Source organism: Brienomyrus brachyistius, chromosome 2 (genome assembly GCF_023856365.1).
Source record: "Brienomyrus brachyistius isolate T26 chromosome 2, BBRACH_0.4, whole genome shotgun sequence".
Classification (NCBI taxonomy): domain Eukaryota; kingdom Metazoa; phylum Chordata; class Actinopteri; order Osteoglossiformes; family Mormyridae; genus Brienomyrus; species Brienomyrus brachyistius.
The window spans coordinates 24,305,777-24,325,907 of record NC_064534.1 but is presented as its reverse complement, the minus strand read 5'-3'; the positions used below and the strand labels follow the sequence as shown (position 1 = coordinate 24,325,907).

The 20,131-nt window shown below is 42.9% G+C and overlaps 1 protein-coding gene across 6 annotated transcripts in view; it reads right to left on the bottom strand.

Moving 5' to 3' along the window:
* fam172a (family with sequence similarity 172 member A) overlaps positions 1–20,131 on the bottom strand; it is a 134,762-nt gene that overhangs the window by 53,344 nt on the left and 61,287 nt on the right. For all 6 annotated transcript variants that reach the window (XM_048983055.1, XM_048983080.1, XM_048983064.1 and 3 more), the window contains one exon: positions 14,082–14,201. In XM_048983055.1, the coding sequence (XP_048839012.1) occupies positions 14,082–14,201 (120 nt within the window). The remainder of the gene's footprint in view (positions 1–14,081; positions 14,202–20,131) is intronic.

Here is a 20,131-nt window from a genome sequence, read left to right as displayed (position 1 = left end):
ATAAATTTTTTACTTTAGAATTTGACTATATTCTTGTTACATAATGGAACAGGAAAGTAACAACCTCTTTATATATTTGATATAGTATTGATGTTACTATGATTGGAATGATTACTGTCATTGTGACAAAACTGAATACAATGATGGCTATCATAGCTATTATGTATTATAATAATAAGCTGATGCCAATGAGAGTAAGAAAACAAATAATAATAATGAGCTGCATCATATAGCTAAATGAAAATTAAATTATAACTATAAAAATATATAATTTATTCTGACATAATTATTCATCGAATAGCATTTAAGAATAAATATCCATTAAAAATATGAGATTATATAAAGAAAGACTTAACAATGTGAAAGTAAATAAATTTCTATGCTCCTGACATGTGACGTAACTCTCTCTTACTGCTAAGTGGGCTCTTTTACGTTTATGTGACACAGTTTGATTAAAGAAAACTTTTGCCTGATATAAGAAAGTGTGAACAGATGCATAAAACCTATTTTGAAACATGCAATATATGAAACAAAAATCAACTACACATTTTACTTGCATAACTCTTAATAAGCAAATAAGATACACACAATTTGTTTACTTCAACGATAACAGAATTACACAATATAACACAAAGTAATTCGTAAAAAAGGCAAGTATAACAAAGAAATGAAAACTGCTTTAAACAAAATAAGCAACAGGGCATTCTGCACAGAGTGGGGCTTCCCCTATAAGGGTATTTCAGCATAAAATATAATGCTAATTATTTTGAATTACTACAGATAATGCTTTAAAAAGATGTTACTCCATAATTTAATTTTCACAGTCTAGAAGCAGAAGAGGAGCAAAATGAAAAACCTACCATGACCTTTTTCCTAGAATTCCAAGAATTATCCCGAAATTACCTTCTCAACTATTAAAAACTGTCAGTCCTTTGGCAGAATATGGTAATTATTAGCTTTGTCAGGGCCATTTGAAAGGAAAACATTTTATTTACCAGTTTATAATCGTGAAAGACATTTATTCGGCGATAAAGGTAAGTTTGAACGCAGTGATTATCTTGTCATTTTGGAGTGTTTCTCCACCATTGCCACTAATTCCACAGTGAGTGGAGGAAGCGGCAGACTTCCACCGGCCGCTTTGTTCTGAGGCGTGCGTGACACCTCCAAACAATGACATAAACCACATTTACGGAGGGCCTCCGCTACATGTGCCAATTACACATATCAAAAGTGCCAAAAGACTTTTTTCTCTAAATGACAATCAAGCAATCAATAATTTAATATTATCTCATCAGATTCTCTCCTAAAAGCACCTCATTTGCCATAGACATAAAACAATGGCAGCACAAATATTTTTTGTATAGCAGATACAAAGGAAAATGCATATTTCCTAAACACATATTTTTGCTGTAGCTTGACTTGACATTTCATACGGTATACTATATATATATATACACACACACACACACACACACACACACACACACAAACACACACACACACACACACACATATATGTATATAATGTAATGTAATGTATAGTGACTATATCTGATGGCTGAAAACAAGCTTTCTATAATCTCGGTCTGTCTTTTGTCATCCTGTTCCACTGTCTTCTTATGCTCCTTCTCCCTGACCCAGAGGAGGGGGAAGAAAGGCTCTCCGGGCGAAGCAATAGCTTCACAGCGAGGCAGACCACTGCCTGGAGACAGAGGCCACCAGAGAAAGCACAACAGCAGAAGGAAAGTTACAGCTATTTATTTGTTTATTTTTTAAGCAGCAGCACCAGCTGCCCCTATACTGTACCCCAGCCACCAGCCGTATACAGAGAGTTGACTTTAAATGGGAAACAAACTAGCAAGCTGTAACTGTGCAGGGGAGTCTTAATAAGGAGTGCATTATTGATGAATGCAGATTTACAGAAATCAGACAAGAGTAATCGCTCCCCCCCCCCTCCACTACCCAAGACAACCACAAACACAGCAACAAGCACTCAAATTGGGCTTCCTAGCAAAATGGGAAAACAAAGGATAGGCAGTGCCCCCTAGTGTTTTCATCAATGAGACCCGGAATGAAATCTGACAGTTAATCTCCAAAAATTAAAGAATGGGTATGAAAGGAAAAGTTAAGGTCATGGAGGGTTATGATGTCATGTCAGTAAAGAGCTTTTGGAGGGGTGGGCGCTTCACAGAACAAGGGGATGGGGGTGGCTTTGCAGGAGAGGGGGCATTTAAAGATTTCTGACTCAGCCAAGATCATTTTAATGTTCCAGACCCTCAGCTCTGGAGAGGGGAAGATATATGGGCTTGGGCTAACAGGCTATGCATGACAGCAGATGTCAGAAAGTGCAGAAGAGTCACTTGCTGTGAAAACGTCTAATAAGAACCGCTGAATTCATCAGGCAGCAGGCATGGTCTGAATGACTAAAGTAATGTGGCCCACACCCAATGCAAGAGTGCTGATTCAATAAGCCCCCAAAGACTAATAACTGCAACAGTTGCCCTTGCAAGAAGGAGTCAGCAGTGTGCCAGACTAGGGCTCAAACATTCAGCCAGATGGGAGTGATCTGGTTTGGCTTCCCCGTCCGTTTCTCCTTACCTGTATCCTTTTCAGCTGATTACGTCAGTCCCTTTCTGGACAGAGAGGAGTTTTAAAAAACCCACCGTGAAATAAGGGCAGCACTCTTTGAATCCCATATTCAGCTTAAAGCCAGCTATGACATCAAAGAACAGCTTGATGCTACAAGCCAGGGACGCAAATTTCTCCCTCTCTCTCTCTCTTCAAAACCCCACCGTATTTCACAGCACATAAAACCTTAAAATGGCACATAAAACAGTTCATCTCTTTTTACTGTCAGCTTTCTGGACTTAAAAATTGAATGTTTTAGTGCAGGTACATAACCAAATCATAGCTAAGGAAAAAGGAAGACAAAAAAAGCATGTGTTTCGCTAGGTAATCCATGCAAACGAGACATCTATAATGCAAGAACTGAGCAGTGCTAAAACTTTGCACATGCATTCAAACTGCACATAAATGCGTGAAAACACTTTATGTCACTTAATGTTTCCACAGGAAAACAGGGTCATGTTTACATAGTGTAACTCATTACGGTTACTTTCACACACAAACTATCTGCAGTAATTTGACCCTGGGATTTCAAATGGAAGAACACACTCGCCACCAAAACACCATCAAATTCCCCTCCCTACACTGGGTATGAAGAAAAAAAAAAAAACTACAGAGAGAGGGGAAGAGACAGGCACAGTGGGAGAGAGATCTAAAGTCACAGAAAGTCAGAGAGTTCAGTGACATTTGTACAGAGCAGACGAAACATCTCACTCCCACTGGGATCTGCTTTCAGCCCACCCCCCGCCCCCCCAAAAGATATTACTTGACTCACTTGCCGGGTAAAGCGGATTTATTATTTCTATTTTGATGTTGAGCGATGCCTGCAAGAATTGCCAACCCCAATTGACTTCAATTTATTTGTAAAATATGCAACAATATATTTATTTAATTAGCCACATTCCCATAAGGAAATGTCATGATAAGCCTTTTTGAAAGCCATTTATAGATGCCCCCCCTTTTTGTTAACAGTGATGTAGAGAGCGCCCACTCCAGTCTAGTAAGCGCCTGACCACCAACCACCACCACCCCCACCCAACACCAAAGATATGACCAAAGCATATTTTGGCTAAAAAATGCTAACAGCGAATCTCCAATGATTATTTTCGGAGACGGGCACTTGATTTCAGCCGATGACGGGACAATGATCGACGTCGACCAGACAATGCTGCGCATGTGGAATCTCTCGGGTGGCCGAGAGACAAAGATGCAAACGTGGCTCGGAGCCAGAACAAAGGATGGCGTGAAAGCGCAAGTCTGCTCGCCACACGGCTCTGGCGGAGGGTTGGCCCAGGCGGGGAACGCGGCGGCGGCACTGCGTTGTGATGGGGGGGGGGGTGGGTGGGGGCCCAAAGTCCTTTGTATCTCAGGTCACATGGGTGGCGGCCAAGCCTCCTTTTCCTCTTTGCAAATTATCGCCAAATGCACTCGCCGCCGATGCCTCTGTGAGGGCCTGATCAGCGGACTGGGCTTTGTTTGGAAGCCATAATCAACCTCCAAGAGTCCAGTCGGAGAGCTGGGAGGATGAGAATGGCTGCGAGGAAGGCAGGAGGCAGGCAGAGCTAGCCTGACATGAAGAGGGGAAAAAAAGAAAGCACCATAGACAGGAGAAGAGCAGAGAAAGCCTTTTATATTTCCAAGATATAGATATATATTTCTCTCTCTCTGCACGTTGTTGTGAACCCTGACATCACAAGTGGGAGCGGGGGGGGGGGTGGGGGGGTGGTGCGTTGGGGGGGTTACTGTGTTCGATTTTAGCTGCAAGCCTGATGATTCTCTGAGACTTGGGTATGGAGGGGATCTGCCGGATGGGCTGTGTGTGTGTGTGTGTGTGTGTGTGTCTGGGTTATGTATATATTACACTGTAGGGACCAAATGTTCCCACAATGTGATGAAGCCCTATTATTTTGGCATTGTGTGGAGCATTTTTTTGGTCCCCACAAAGGGAAACTTAATTTTATGAAAATCTGTGCAATCAAAAAACCAAAAAATTCTAAAGTCTTGCATTTCCTTTAGCTACTTATGATTTAAGGTTAGGGGTGTGTAGGGGTTAAGGTTGTTATATTTGGGAACAGGGTTATGCCTTTAGAAATGAATGGATAGTCCCCACAAAGATATAGATATCTAATCTGTGTGTGTGTGTGTGTGTGTGTGTGTGTACTTTCTGGCTCTCGGCTAGGGTTTGATAGAAGGATTGTTGAGCTGCTTCACGAGACAGTGAGAAGGAGAGAAAGATGGAGCAAGAAAGAGAGAGAGAGAGAGATAGTGAGAGAAACACTGATAATTCTCCTGCGATGTCGGGAAAAGTACAACATTATTAAGATATTGGCGGTAAAGTTTTAGCTTCCCCTGGACTGAAATGTTGGAGATGAACTCTGGGTAACACTGACTTGGGGAAAACAAAGTGATCAATGCAAGAGCTCACCGGGCTCCCTTGGACAGGCCAATCAATGCTAGAAAGAACCTTGCCCAGGGCTTTATGCAAATAGAAGCACGTCCTGTAACCTCGGAAGCGAACATGCGCAATAGATCAATGGAAGCTGATAAAAAACCTTACAGCTATATCAGCCTCAGCCAGTAAATATGTAATGATGAATCCCCGAAGACGCAAGTGAACTCTTAAACTGGATTTCCACACCAGGATGAAGTGGGGGGGCTGGGGGTGGCACACAATAAGGGAACAACAACAACAAATCCAAACGATCCCATCCAATGAGCTAGAAAGGTTCTCCATGAAAAAAGGAAAGATAAAAATAAAGAAAGCTTCAATTTTCAGTACTTGAAATCTAATGATTAACATAATGTTTGAAACATTATAAAAGAAAAAAAGCAAGAAAACAAATAGACTAAATAATAAACCAAAGTCACTGAAAATATCATATAAAATACTTCACTATGGATTGAAAAAACAATGTTTTCACATAAAAAAAATTCTCTAATTACTGTACATAGAGTGCGGTACATATAGTTTCAGCTTGGTTGCAACTTGCCGGTAATGATAAAAATTTAAGAAAAAAAAACTCTGTTCTCTATACTGCTGTATATTACTGGTACATCCTGGTTGGAATAATCATTAAAGCAAATTTAAAGACAGCATTAAAACATAATCAAACCAAATGATCTCATGGTTATTCTTAACAGTAACAATACTCTCTAAGACTGTATTTAAGCAGGAAAATATCTTCAAAACCTGCCAATCCTGCTGTGGCACAGCCAAGTTTCCATGCCAAAATAAATAATAATAATAATAATAATATAATAATTATAATAAGGGGAAAATTATGCTTACAGAACAACTACAGCGCATGTTCCACTGACATACTAGACGTACGTGAAGCAGAAAGTCCTGATTCCATTTCCATTTTGCAGTATTTCAAAACTCACCAGAATTAAACCCCAAAGTTTCTTTACAGATCAGCACCTTTTGAATTTAGGAGTCTGCAAATCCCTACCAAGGCAGTATATGCCAGCCCACAGACAGAGAACAGCAACACATCCTTTCATCAAAAATATAAGGAATAGAACCTACAGATGTCCACATGTGGCTCCATAAAATGTTTCATTTATATAAAAGAAAGGCAATTATCATCAGAATGAAAGATTCAGTTGTTCTAGACTATAAACATTAGTGTTGGACAAGGTGTGCATTCTCTGCCGCTGTTAAGAGCAATCAGCTGATTAGCAAACCTGTTTCTGAGGAAAACAGCAAAAATGTGTAGCGATCAACAGAAGATAATAGCCAGTATGCTTAGCTGAGGTTACAGCTGTAGGGAGGTGCATTGGCCAGTGCGGATCAATGGCTGTGAGAGAGCCATTATGAGAGAGCTGCTGAACCTCCAGCTGTAAAAACATCTAAGAAGCTGTTTATCAACAACAATGAGCAGTGATCACCTGAAGATTAGCCAGCATTTTGATGCATTTTTCCTTTTTAAAAAAATGTATGAAACATTTTCCTGGTTTGTCATATTACTGTCCACCCATCTTCAAACTGCTTATCTTGGTCTGGTTTGTAGGGAATTGGTGGTGGGGGCCTATCCCAGGCAGTACAGGGCACAAGGCTAGGGTGCAAGTGGGATAGGATGCCAGTCCACTCTAATCATATTACTGTCAATACAGATTCAATATTATTTTTCAATATTTATATTTTACATAATTAACAAATTCAAAAACCACAGTCAGTTGCTGGTTTCCCCACATAATTACCTTCTCAACACAAGATGCCATCAAAAATACATATAATCTTTTATCAGGCTATACATAGCAGGATTTCAAGGCACTGAGTTGTAATGGTAATTATGAGCTCCTGTGTCTGAAATCAGTGGATAATTTATACTAAGAAACAAACCTGTTACATCCTTGATAAGATGCATTTACAATGGGTAAAACCTTTCACTTCAGTGTGACACCTAACTGCATTTGTTTACACACAAAGTTTGGGTGTGACAGTGTGTGTGTGTGTGTGTGTGTGTGTGTGTGTGTGTGTGTGTGTGTGTGTGTGTCTGTGCTGGGGTTTGGGTTGATCTGGGTAGAGTAGCTGATGAGAAAATATCTGCCATAGAACATATCAGCCATGTTTTAATAAACAGAGCTATTTTATTTATATTCTGAACAGGACTTGGCAAAAAAAAAAAACATAAGGACCCCATTCACATCAGCTTTGGTCATTTAAAATGGCTCTGAGCATAACTGATGACCAAAAACTCAGTCTTCTAGGCACAACAACATAAAATAATGTGCTTTTGCCCTAAAAACAGCATGACAGATGCCTGGGTGGTATTTATGCATCAGTTACCTCAACACAAAAATGGATACTGACTCTTCAGAGAACAGCAGCTAAATATCACTGCTACAGACACTTTTCCTAATCCGTTCCTACCTGTTTAGACATTTCTCGAGTACAAAGCACCTTGACGACAAATTGAAATCAATTAAAAACGCACATGGATGGTCCACTGCTGACAGACACAAGGTGCCAGTGCTACATGGGAAAAGAAAAGTCCCAGCCAATTGAGTGAGCAGGTTCCCTCCCATGTCCCCAAAGCACAAGCCTCTACAGGGAGTTGGGGGAAAAGGGAACCTCGATAAGGGCGGCATGCAAAATACGACTACAAAAATCAGGGGAAAGAGAAAAAGATGCCACAGACTGAAGCCAGATCTTTAATGCTATTGTGCATATTCCTTTCAAACTATCAAACATAATTGATTTCAGGCAATGTCATTTGCTTCCCCACATAATGCAGGTAAAAATTTAAATGGAAGGGCATGAAGGACATTTGTACATAATAATGGTCAATGGAAGAATTCAGTGGTGGTACAATGCGTCGTCTGGAAGAATGTCCTTGGTCTATCACTGTAGCAACCAGATGAAGGTATGGTCATTTATAGACAACCAATCAATTTAAATGAAAATCAAACCTCAAACTACAGTGACTGAATGGCAGGACTTGCTCATGCACATTATCAGATAGGGATCTTCTTCTGGTAGCAATTCTAACAAACGGATTGACGGAGATAAATGAAAGATAATATTTCTGCTCATGAGCGGGAAGATACATACACACATAAACACACACCCACGTACCCGCCCACACAGACACAGACACAGACACACACACACACACATAGTCAGCAGGGCGCACGATGCACACAAACAGGGATCGAGCTCAGCTGAGAGCCCATGTCCCGCTGTGCGGGCTGGCAGGCACTTTTGTCATGGTGGTCCTTTTGTTTCACTTCAAACAAAATGGGAGGCTTTGCATACAGCTCCACTAATTTCTGCTATTGCGCCCCTCCATTTATCATCGCCTCTCACCCTCGCCTCCCTAATGTGTTTCTGATTGCAAGACTAAATACTCCTCTTCTGCTATCTGGGATGCCGGCCGTTATGGGCAATAGCTGACGCAAAACACAGCCACTCATCAGGAATGAATGCTTCCCGAAATGGGGATAACTGAGAAAGTTTGGGGCATTCCTCACCAACAGGGCAGAATCACACTCAAGGAGACAAAACTCTGTGACCATACCAAGCAGTGACTTTCAACAATTAGCCACGAAATTTACTATTTGCTGATGTTTTGAACTATAAGCACGAGCGTGCGTCCAATTCTTTTGTTTTGGCTCTGCCACTGTCGCAAATATTGAGGAATTAGGAAATGCATCACTACAACAGACGAGAGGCACCCCCCGCTCCCCGTCACCGGTCTCAGTATGTCCGAGGGCACCCGTCTGAAAACGCACAAGTTAATTTCCCCAGTGGCTTGCTGCAGGAAACTGACGGGAGGTGAGACATTTCCGGTGCGCCGTGTGTTCGGTGGCGCTCCGTCTGTGCCAGCTGCGGCCGCGCCAGGCTTTGGATTCGGGCCGGAGAAGCCTGCAGGCGAGGGGGCAGAGCTGGCAAATCAGGAGCCACGGAGCCGCGCCACACCAGTGCAGGAAGAGCGGAGATGGAGGGAACTGTGCAGCAAAACCATTCTGCCACACGGCATTTCCTGCTCAACAGGAAGCTTCCAGGCCCAGGGGAGGTGGGTGCGAGCGGCGCGGCTCGCAGCCAGAGTGCGGACGGCAGACAGCTCCGGACCTCGGAACTGTCCAAGTGGGTTAGACACAGCGGGGGTCTGTCTGACAAGCAAGTAAGAGTACCGATGGCAGGGCTCAGGCAGGTGGGAGGCGGCCCAGAATAAATGCTCCCTGGGTTTATGCAGTTCTTCCAGCACTCCGGTGCTCAGCATCAGGCTGGGGGATGTGTGTGTGTGCGCGAGTGTGTGAGGTTTCAGCTTCTGCAGCTTCACATACAGCCAATCACTGCACCTACCAAGCTGGTCCCCAGTCAAAGAGCCAGTCGCTTCCAAAGGGTGCTGCCATTTTTGTACTTTGCCCTGTAATTCTCCAAAGTCTACCAAAAGAACAAAGAAAATGGCTGGCTAATGATAATCCACTTCCTCATTCTGAATATTTTATTGGCTAGTCAGTGCCGCTATCCAGAACACCACTTGTGCTTTAAGCTTCTGGTCTGTGCTAACAAGCAGCATGCAACCAGCTGGTCAGTGCCTCCTGTCCTCCCTTGTCCTACATATTACACATGGCACGTGATAATGTATGGCCCTCCATAGTTTTGACAAATTGATCATTTCCATCACGCCACTGTAACTTTTTCGGTCTAACCATAAATGGGAAATATGGCTTTTCCTCTGTAGAACTTAAGGAAACAAAATGTATTGTGAAACCCCACAGACCTCCATGTGTTCTCCAGCCTGCCTGATAACTAGCTTCCCCAGGACAGTAAAAAATGGAAGTTTGGCCCACAATGGCCCGTCCCTAAGCTTGAAGATCCCACTCCCTAGGGAGGCCCCATCCCTTTACTTCCTGTTGCCCCCCTTCCCCACAGGCCATATAAAGCAGTACAGGAGGATGCTGAAAGCCAGCAGTATCAGCCTGATGAATGGGCCTCCTGTTTTATCTGTTCCTCGGCACTTAATAACCTGAAGCACAGGTCTGACCTCCTTACAACCCCAAGCCAAAAACTTTCCCAGTCAAATCCTGCAGAACAAATCTCAAACCACACAGATTTTCTCTAATCACCTAATTCATACATGTCAAACAACAATGATCTCCAGGAAGTCTCTAAATGCGGAGATACAATTAGAAATTGGAGGGCAAATTAAGGATTAAATGCCATTATTTCTACAGTACTGGTACTAGAGGGTCTGCAACTAGTTTCTGCTTGGCATTTCAGCCACATGTGGTCCACTAAGCTTTGCCTCGGCACTCTAGGTCAGCTCGCACGGCCCCGTACACACCTGGGAATGGTATGCTGATGGCACTTCCTGTTGTTCCTCTGACTAATCCCTTCTCCGCTGTCAGAGAGATAGCCTCTTCCTTCCTGGGAGAGCGTCAAGTCGCTCTGACCTAATTCCAGTCACTGGGAGCAGGGCATAATGGCGGCAGAATGGCCACACAGACGGGCTAATATTGCTCATCTCCTGCCTCGCCACAAGAGTGCTGCCGGTTCATTTCCCTCCCTTAACATGTGTCTTATCTGCCAGCGGTGCAAATGGTGCCAGCACAGTGCTCCAGTTCCACACCCAGCACTGCTCATGTACCTGTATGCGACAAAAACACCCTCCTGAGCTTCTTCAAAATAATATAATATAATATAATGGAGTTCCCTATTTAGATCTGAACTAAATTAAGGTTTGTCTACTTTACGCTGCTAGGACTATAATTCTGTTTTGATCTAGACTAATGCCAAACTACTTTTCATTTGTGCCACTACATTCTTCAATCAGTGCTAAGGTGGTAAAGCAGTCAGCGGGCTTGGTTTTGTCCACTCCACTCAATATCTGGCAGGAGTCGATCGTGACCTGGTTAACCAGTGACCGGTGCAGAACAGCTTGATGAGGCTATTTCATCATTTGTGTGCAAGACGTTAACCAGTCCAAACATGCTTCAGAGAGGATCCCGGGAGGCTAGTGGTAGGGAGGGAACGTTCACTGTCATACTCATCTGAGTGCGACTTTTTAATTTAAATTTCAAGCCCCGGTTACTGGCAGATTGTTTAAAACACGCAGAGGTTGTTGTGCGGACATGCTCGCCACAACGCAGAATTGAATCATAATTCTTTGGTAAAGGTCTTCATGTTTTATTCTGTCTTGGTGAATCTGTTGGGAACTCCAACGTTCACCTTGACTCCTCATAAAATGTGCAGCACCTGTTCATCCACAGTCATACATTTTTATGACTTTATTTTTATGACTTTTATTAACCACAACTGGGGTAGCGATTTCTTATACAATGATGTGCAAACACACACAGTCCATACGTAGAGTGTATATATACATTCAAAGCATGCATTCTGGAGAGCAGAGAGCTGTTTGCACCCACATATACGCTTGCTGGGAGACAGATGCCTTCTTACGTAACTGCTTATATAATATGCCCAGGACTCTTAATAAGCATACTCCTCTTACACAGTGAGAATGGGGATTTCTGTGGGGTTATGAACTGCTCACCGGGCACCACAGTTCACAGTCCATGATCAATGAACCGGGCAACTTTATGGCTTTCCAGGATGAAAGCACATGTAGAGGAGTTGGATCATTCTTCTCGGGTGAGTGCGATGGCTGGTGTGCCCGCGAAAGCGATGCCAGCCCTGAGACAGCACTCAGGTGGTGGCGAAATAAAACCGACGGCAGACGAGCATGTTCCTTCTCACCGAAAAACCACCCCGACACCCTACCCAGCCCCCGGCCTGAATCGCAGAGAACAGGCATGCAGAGAATCTGCAGATCCTTTACCACCGGCAGTGGCCAAAGTGCCCTGAAAGAGGGATGAAGAAAGAGAGAGAAAGGGAGGACAGAAAAAGAGGGGTGGGGAGAAAAAGACCAGCGTCCATTCAGACATAAAGCTTTCCTCCCTGCAGCAACACACTCTCATTCAAAGGCCTTTAGCTCCTCTTTGATGTAACTATAATTAGTCCATACACTGTGTGAAGTGTTTAAAAGAAATAAAATTGCAATGAAACAGTTCAGCGCTCCAAACACAGGTTACATGGCTGGAGCATAAAAATGCGGGAGAAATTAATCTGGGCGCGTTTGATGCGCATGATCAGAAATGTGTTTATTAAGTGGAAAGGGGAGCCGTAATTAACCCGCAGACGGCTTGTTTTCTTTGGGGCTTCTCATGTGTCAGGAGGTTCATCCCACCCTTCCTCCCACACCCTCTGGACAATTTTCCCTTCAATTACTTGAACGTTTTACACTGCTAATTCAGGCTGGGAAGGCAGCAGTTTCTTACAAGTAAACAACAAAATGAAAACAAAATTAGTCACTGGGCTAGGATGTTCATTATGTTGCCTGTGGTGCTACCATCACACCAAGCTGCAGTGATGATCGGTTAATTCAGGTAGTAACAGGTGGGGGGGAAGGGGTCAGAGCAGCCCCACCCAGCAATAATTCCACAGAAATAAGGAAACGCTATCCCTAGGGCTAATGTCATTGATGGGGTCCTACCTAGGGGCGGATCTAATGGGTGCCCTTGCCACCCCCTCAGTGGCCACCCCAGTTGTGATTGTAAACGAAAAAATAAAAACAAAACATGGAACATGCATTTCTGAAAAACAGAGCTGTCCAACCTGTTGATCATGGCATGTGTCCAACTCAATTGCGAGATAATTAATGGATAATGCTCACAACTGGCAATATGTACTGAGAGGGGAACCCCCCCCCCCTAGAATATTACCCCAATACCACTCCTGTACAACATTTTTGGCTCTAGTCTGGTCACCCCATTGTACCAGGTCTGGATACTTCCTTGATCCTACCTAAAGAATAAAAAGCTGTAACACACAGGGAAAAAGAATTAAATACAACAAATTGGGGCCCTGGGCCTTGACTAGCCCCTGCACCTCCAAGTGGAGAAACCAGGTGTTTGGTGTGTGGGAAAGGCACCTAAGTCAAAGTACCAATCCTACAATCGGCCATCATGTTGTGAGAGAAGGACCAATCAAAAAAGTCCACTGAGGGTCCACTGAGGGGGCCTGCAGCACAGAGCCAGAGTGCAGGTCAGGAGGAAGGAGGCTCAAGTGTTAACATCACATCACTATGGCCATAATTCTGAAGAATGATAGGAGAATGACTGGAAGAATGATAGACACTGCATGCATCGTATAATGCTTCCATGGTCTCCAGGGAGCTGAAGAGGATGGATAACATTCGGTGCATTAGAGGTTTAGGTGAAACACTTTGGCTTTTATTTTGATTCACTCTTATCTCTCTAAAGCCAACAAAGCAAGAGGATAAGAAAATAAGAAAAATAAATCTAGGTGGCCATATTCTCCAGGTATTGTTTCATCTTAAAAAATACACATATGGGTAGAAAAATGTAAAAAGAATAAAAATAGATAAAATAGCTGTACGATTTTAGTGGGTAAGTGCCCCCCCCTGTACTTTCAAAAGAAAAGAAAAATGGTTTAAATAATTTGGGTTCACACAGAGTCTAAATGGGAATCAAAGCGGATCAAAGAATCACCGGGCGTTGCTATCAGCTGTCACCAGTTAGCACTACTAGCACTAGCTAACAGTTCAAAAGGCCTTGGCCTTATATGCGTATAATGCAGACACAACCGATAATATATAAAATATAGAGACTGTGAAACTTCAAATGGAATAGAATGTGACAAAGCAGAATAGAGAAAGTAACTTTCCCTTGGAGCTTAAAAAGGCTCTTTTTTCCTCGCTGGGCCTCCTGCTTTGCATTCTACGCACCAAAGCCTAATAGAACATTATTTTTTTAGATCCAGAGGAAGTGTATTTTGCCGCAGGACAAGGATGAACTGGATTGTTTACAGAGGCAGCACTTTCTCAAAGAAGCTAAACGTTATTTATTTTTAATCATTCGATGCCTTTCCCACAAGCAGAGGGTGGGAAGTACAAAGGGGTAGAGAAACTGTTCACACTCACCAGCTCTACAAACGACAAGCCGCCATAACTGTGTGCGATGAGGAAGACGTTCTTCGCTGCCGATTTGGATATGAAGTTGTCCCACACGTACAGAACATGCTCCTCTGGAGTACTGTTCTTCTGCAACAGAAAGAAGGAAAATGCAACATAAAACCAGCACTGGTAATATGACAGTTTCAAAACCTTGCAAACAACATGAATCCTAAATAAGAAACAGACTTTTTAAATAGTTCTGATGTAATCAATGAGCCCTGAATATTGTAAATTCCCTGGATGTAAAACTCGATAGCCTTCTGACGTAACATTTAAGTCTTAATTTGTACCACGCTGCTGAATCAATAAAGCATCCATGGACTGTAAATGTACAATCCTGAAACATATTGGTCACAAGTGGAAACAGCTGAGAAGAGAGGAATGTTAGTGTTTTAATTAATGCAACAGTGAGAGCTTCTTGCTGTGCCGTAAAAGAAAAGGGGCCTTCATTACTGCCTCTTCACACTGATCCTTCCGTTTGATTTTTTTTTTTCATACGTACCCCGCGTTGTTACAACACGGGGCTTTCAGTAGTCCATGCATTATGTTTTTTACTAGCTGAGCACTTTGCTCACTGACCACTGGCAACGTCATGCCACAGTAACGAGTTTCTTTAACTAGTTTCCGCAGCTGCAGATGAAAACACTCAAACTAGTGTTATAAAAGAGGTATATAAATTCCCATTTGGCTGACTTTTTGAACAAGCCGTACTAATTGCTATTGTTTGTGGCATACCCAGTACACCTCAAACACAGATGATTACTAACACATAAATTAGTAACCTTTCTAACAACTACTAATAAATTGTTTTTCTGTCAAATAGATGGATGGATGGATGGATGGCAGGTAAGATAAGGAAAGAGAGACAGAGATGAAAACTGGGTGTCATACTAACCAGATAAAAAATAAAGAGTATTTTACTTAAAAGTGGACTAGGCAGCAGAATGGTGCTGAAACACCATAGAAGTGAATTTATGCACAAAATGCAACCAAGGACTAAATTCAAATGATAGCATCATTCAGCAAAAGCTTTACATTTCTCATTTTCCATTTGCACAATTGAATCCATATGTAAAATGATCTAGATAGTAACAACAGCAAATGTAATGAACATAGTTTGCATAGATAAATATAAGGTCAGAGGCTCACCTAACAATTTTATGATCAAATCTTGCAACTTAGTTATGTTTAATATTTCTATGCCTTTACTAAACCGTTCTGCAGAACAGAAAGGCGTCCCTTTGTTTTTTTAGAGCAAAGGCACAGGTATACCTTTTGACTTCTAGTAAATTATGGAACAATCTGGTGACTATTTGAGCATTTTGGTGTGGTTGTTATTGTTTGTTGAAAGTAATGAATTGGAATAAAACAACATCTCTGAATCCGTGATGCAACACAGTGCAACTGCAGTCCTGCCCTGATCTTTCCACTGGAGGGAAGCAGGGGTTGTGATGCCTGAAGGCCTGTGGCATTCATGTTCCCTCAAGTCTTCCTTTTCCATCTGCCTTCCCTCGTTACTCACTGTCCTCCACACTGCATTCCATTACAAACTAGCTCTCCAGCCCCAATTGACCAGCCCACAGCACTGGGCTGACCACTGCATGCCATGCGTCGCCATGTCATTGGTCCGCCTCTGCAGACTGACAGTGGTCCTGCGTGATTCTTCACATGAATCTTCAGCTTTCTCGAGAGCAGCCCAGTGGCGGCAGCTAGCACAGCACCTCATCTTCAGCTCAGAGCAGATGACAAAAGCCTTAAAGAAGAGAGATCTCCTGACCCCCCCCCCCCCCCACGTCCCACTGAGACCCTTCATTACAAGCACATTTACCAGGTGGGCCACAGATTGACATTAAACGCATGCTCATTTTCCAAAAAACAAATAAGTGTTACATCAGAAACACTGTTAATATTTCTGTGTGTGTTTTTTTTTGAGCAGCCCGCTTTCTGAGCCACACGCATGCAGGTCGAACGTGAGCATTGTGTGCAACGCAGAGAGTGAATTCAGGAGTGGCCCTATTAGCGCGTAATCCAGCATGGCAGTAATGTGTGGCGAGCGTCTCAGCCCGGCAGCTGAAGGTGGCCAGGTAGCAGTCCTTATCGACTCCGCACAGATCCCAACACCTGGCCGCCTCTCGGCCAGCGCATATGATTGACTACCTGCGCTGATAGCACGCGGAATTATCTAAACAACATTTGCATATTGGTGTAATTATTTCCTTGGGTTAATGAGCTCCTGCGAAGCAGCTCGCCCTCTGAGACTGCTCCCGGTGACAGGTTCACATATTTCCTGTACGCCTGCCAACTTTGACAGACTCCCCACTGCTAACCTGTTGCTAGTATTTTAAGATATGACTGTCAGGCACATTTTATGGCCCATAATATTGTTTTCGGGCTGCGTTGCGCACCGCTAACAACAAACACCATCTTGCCGTGATGCCCCTGTCAGCATGGACTCACGCACCAGTTGCATTATGGGGGTCACCGGCAATAAAACGGACAGTTCCCACTGCACTAATATACCTGCGATGCGATGCGCACATATTGCAGTCACCGTATAATTGTGTTCATCTCTGTAGTTTTTCCTCACTGAATACACAGCCCTGGATATTGTATTGAGCTTTTACAGACCTGACTGACTGCAAAAATACATACTGCCCACAGAGTTACTCCCTGCTACATCCACTGCTGCCGTGGTAGAAAACCAGGGTTGGGAGATGAAGCAGACGCGGTGTGGAGAGCAACTCTCTCACTTTCGCTGCCGCCTGACAGACACTCTTTTCGCTCGTGTCACTTTTCCGCAAGAGCACCGTCAGACAAATTCACAGGTTTGAAAGACGGAATCCACTGTGTATTTAATGTCATTCAAACCCATCCTATTTGCTGCCTGTCTTAAAAATAGATACCCCTGCTCTATCCCGTGTAATCACAAAGAGCACTGTACACATCAATACAGACCTGTACATAAAAATATATCGAAATTCCTCCTTTTGTAATGTGAAACAGACGGAATGTTTCTGTACGTCATGTATATCGATAATATTTAGTTGAATATTTCATCATGATAAAATGCCCTAATAGTTTTTACTCCGTCTTGCTGATGATTTATCTGGGAAATGCAGAGTCATTATGCAATCTTAAATTATTCCCTCTTTCAACACAGACAGATAGACACACCACACACACATGCACACGCACACACACACAAAGGTTTGTAATTATATCTCTGTGTGGACACTCCATTCATTTCTACGGCAAAAACCCTAATCCCAACTATGACAACCATAACCCCTGCCCAACCCTAACCTTAACCATGAGCGATCGATCAAAATACATTTACATTTTTTGATTGACATTTTAATTTTCTTAATGGCAGCCACAGATTTTTATCAAATTTTACAATGTTTCTGTTTGTGGGGACCGAAAAAATGGTACCCACAATGTCAAAATAACAGGTTCTTATCACACTGTCATATATATATAACCCATACATACAGACACACAGACACAGACAGACAGACAGACAGACAGAGACACACACACACAAGCAGTCAGGGCTCTTCAGAAACATGTTTTAATTTCCATTTCCTGCACTCTGTTTACACAGCCTAATGAGAACCAGAGAGGGAAAAGCATCCTGACACAGAAAGAAAAATAACAGTAAAGCCAAGAACAATGACAAAGGCCCGACACAGGAAACTATTAATCTAACAGGCTCCAGCCCAGGATAAACAACCGCTAAGTATTATTATTTATTTTTTTTTACTTTCCCCTAAATCAGATTGTCATTCAAATGTGAATTAAAGTGGAGAAAAGATTAAGAAATGGCAATGCCTTTACAACCTTGAGTCCAGTGCTTAGGTGAGGGCAGGCTGATGCAACACTGAGGAAAGGTGATCAAGCTGAATTTGGACCAGTTTCCGGAACTTCTAAGTTTATTCCGTTTTAATTTGAATTCTACCACAGATGATACCACTGAGACAGATGGCAAAAACAGGAATGTTGTCCTTTTCTCAGAGCGGTGTCCAGTCACATCTGACAGAGGAATTCAGACTCTCTTATGTACAGCAGCAGCCAGAGAAACAAGTGATGGTGTGAGTGGAGCAGGCACTGAAGAACGAATGCAGTTTGATCTTGGCTCATGATCTATTCTGTAAAAATATACAGCACGTGCACCTACGTGCATCCACCATGAGTGGCATTAATTGACATTCTGGCATTAATTCAACTAAATAATAATTTAAAAAAATGTTAATAACTGATGTTAGTTATTTAGGTCAGAACAAAGCTTCTTAACAACTGAAGAAATTACTGGAACATTCTGGTTACAATATGGGAGGTCGAAGGTCATCATTGGTTGGTTGACTTGAAAAACAAGGAGGGTGGGGAGGGGAGGGGCGAGTTTGGGGAACCAACGCATTCACTAACTCACATTCTGTTAATTTACATCCAGAATATTTCCCTTTTGGTGTTCAACATTAATATTTTCATTATGGTTAATAATTAAATATTAAACAGGCACTCTGTGCAATTACATGTTTCATATTAACGCGTCAGTCATTAGTAAGTTAGACCTTGATGCTGGATGTTTGCATGAATTCAAATACAAATCTGCTTCCTTCTTCCCATTTAAATATTCTAACAGGGGACCATTATTCCTTATTTAGAGGAAAGTCCCTCATACAAAAACACTGAAAGAATAAGTGAGCGGAGCAGAGAGGTTACGTTCCCGACACATAGCTGCGAGTGATGGAGATGACGGGGCACCTCTTGATGCCCATTATGTTCCCTCAGAGGAAAAGCCGCTCTCAAGACACGTCTCCAGTGTTCAGTCCCTAGCAGGAGAAGGTGTTAATAAGATGAAGCTTGTACATCAAATATGCATGCCGCCACGGGTGATTAAATCACCACGGCCTCCTGCTCCTCGTGACTTGGGCTGCGTGTCTGCATGCTTACACACTGTGCTGTGTGAAAAGCAGGCTTAGTGTGCAGTCGAGCTACGACAGACGCACAGCCCACCTTGGAGCGCTCACTAAACGTAAAAAGAAAGCAACAAGCACACACAAAGGTGCTCAGGCTCACTGACGATAAGAGAATGGAGGCAGCAGGTATGGAGGAAAGGGAAGGGATGGGACTGCAAGACACATGCCAAAATCTGAACATACTAATGAAGATTGTCATGACCAGACAGTATAAAACTCTGACCTTGCAAGCAGTAGACTAATCTACCAATCCCGTGTAGTACATTGTTCCAAATCAATAACTAATTAACAAAGTACAAAAGAAGTAGCTTGGTTTTTTGAAATGCCCTGTTGAAACAGCCTTTTAGCTGTACATGGACAGAAAAGGTCATCTTTGTGACATCTCTGCCAGCCTGTCATTCCGGCAATCAGATTGAATTAAGAGTTACGATTAATTAACACATGTATTACAAATATACTGCAGGTTCTGATAATGACACGGTGAGTGGTTAGTTTGATATGAATTTCAGGCCAAAACTTGCGACTGAACTGGCTCTCGGTTGACCTGAGGAAAAAATTGGGAGCAACCAGAGCAACAGTTTAGGAGGGTGGGGGCTGCCCAAGCTCCTGGTGCTGAACAGCTTCAGAGGGACCTACAGAGACTGTAGCATGAGCAAGACCAAGGCTTACGGTCATTGCATCACAAACTGACCAGAACTCATATGATAAGTGTGACCCCTGGCATTAGACCTTGTTACTCTGCCAGCGCTATGGACACTGTCTAAGGTTGCATCAGAGCTCTGCAAGGTCAAAGTGCACCAGGTCCATCCTTCACAGTACATCGAAAGCAGTAATAAAATGAAGGAGACATAGAGGTGATGCGAAGGCACATTAGCAGAGAAACTTCATGGAATACATACAGCCCTCCTATGACATCTCCTGTGACCAAATGGAACATTAGTCCATGGACGTGTAGGGAGCCTCAAAAGAGATGTACGAGATGGGCATTGGGAAGCAGTACATCTCAAAAACATGGCACTGGACAAGAATCTTCTTCCC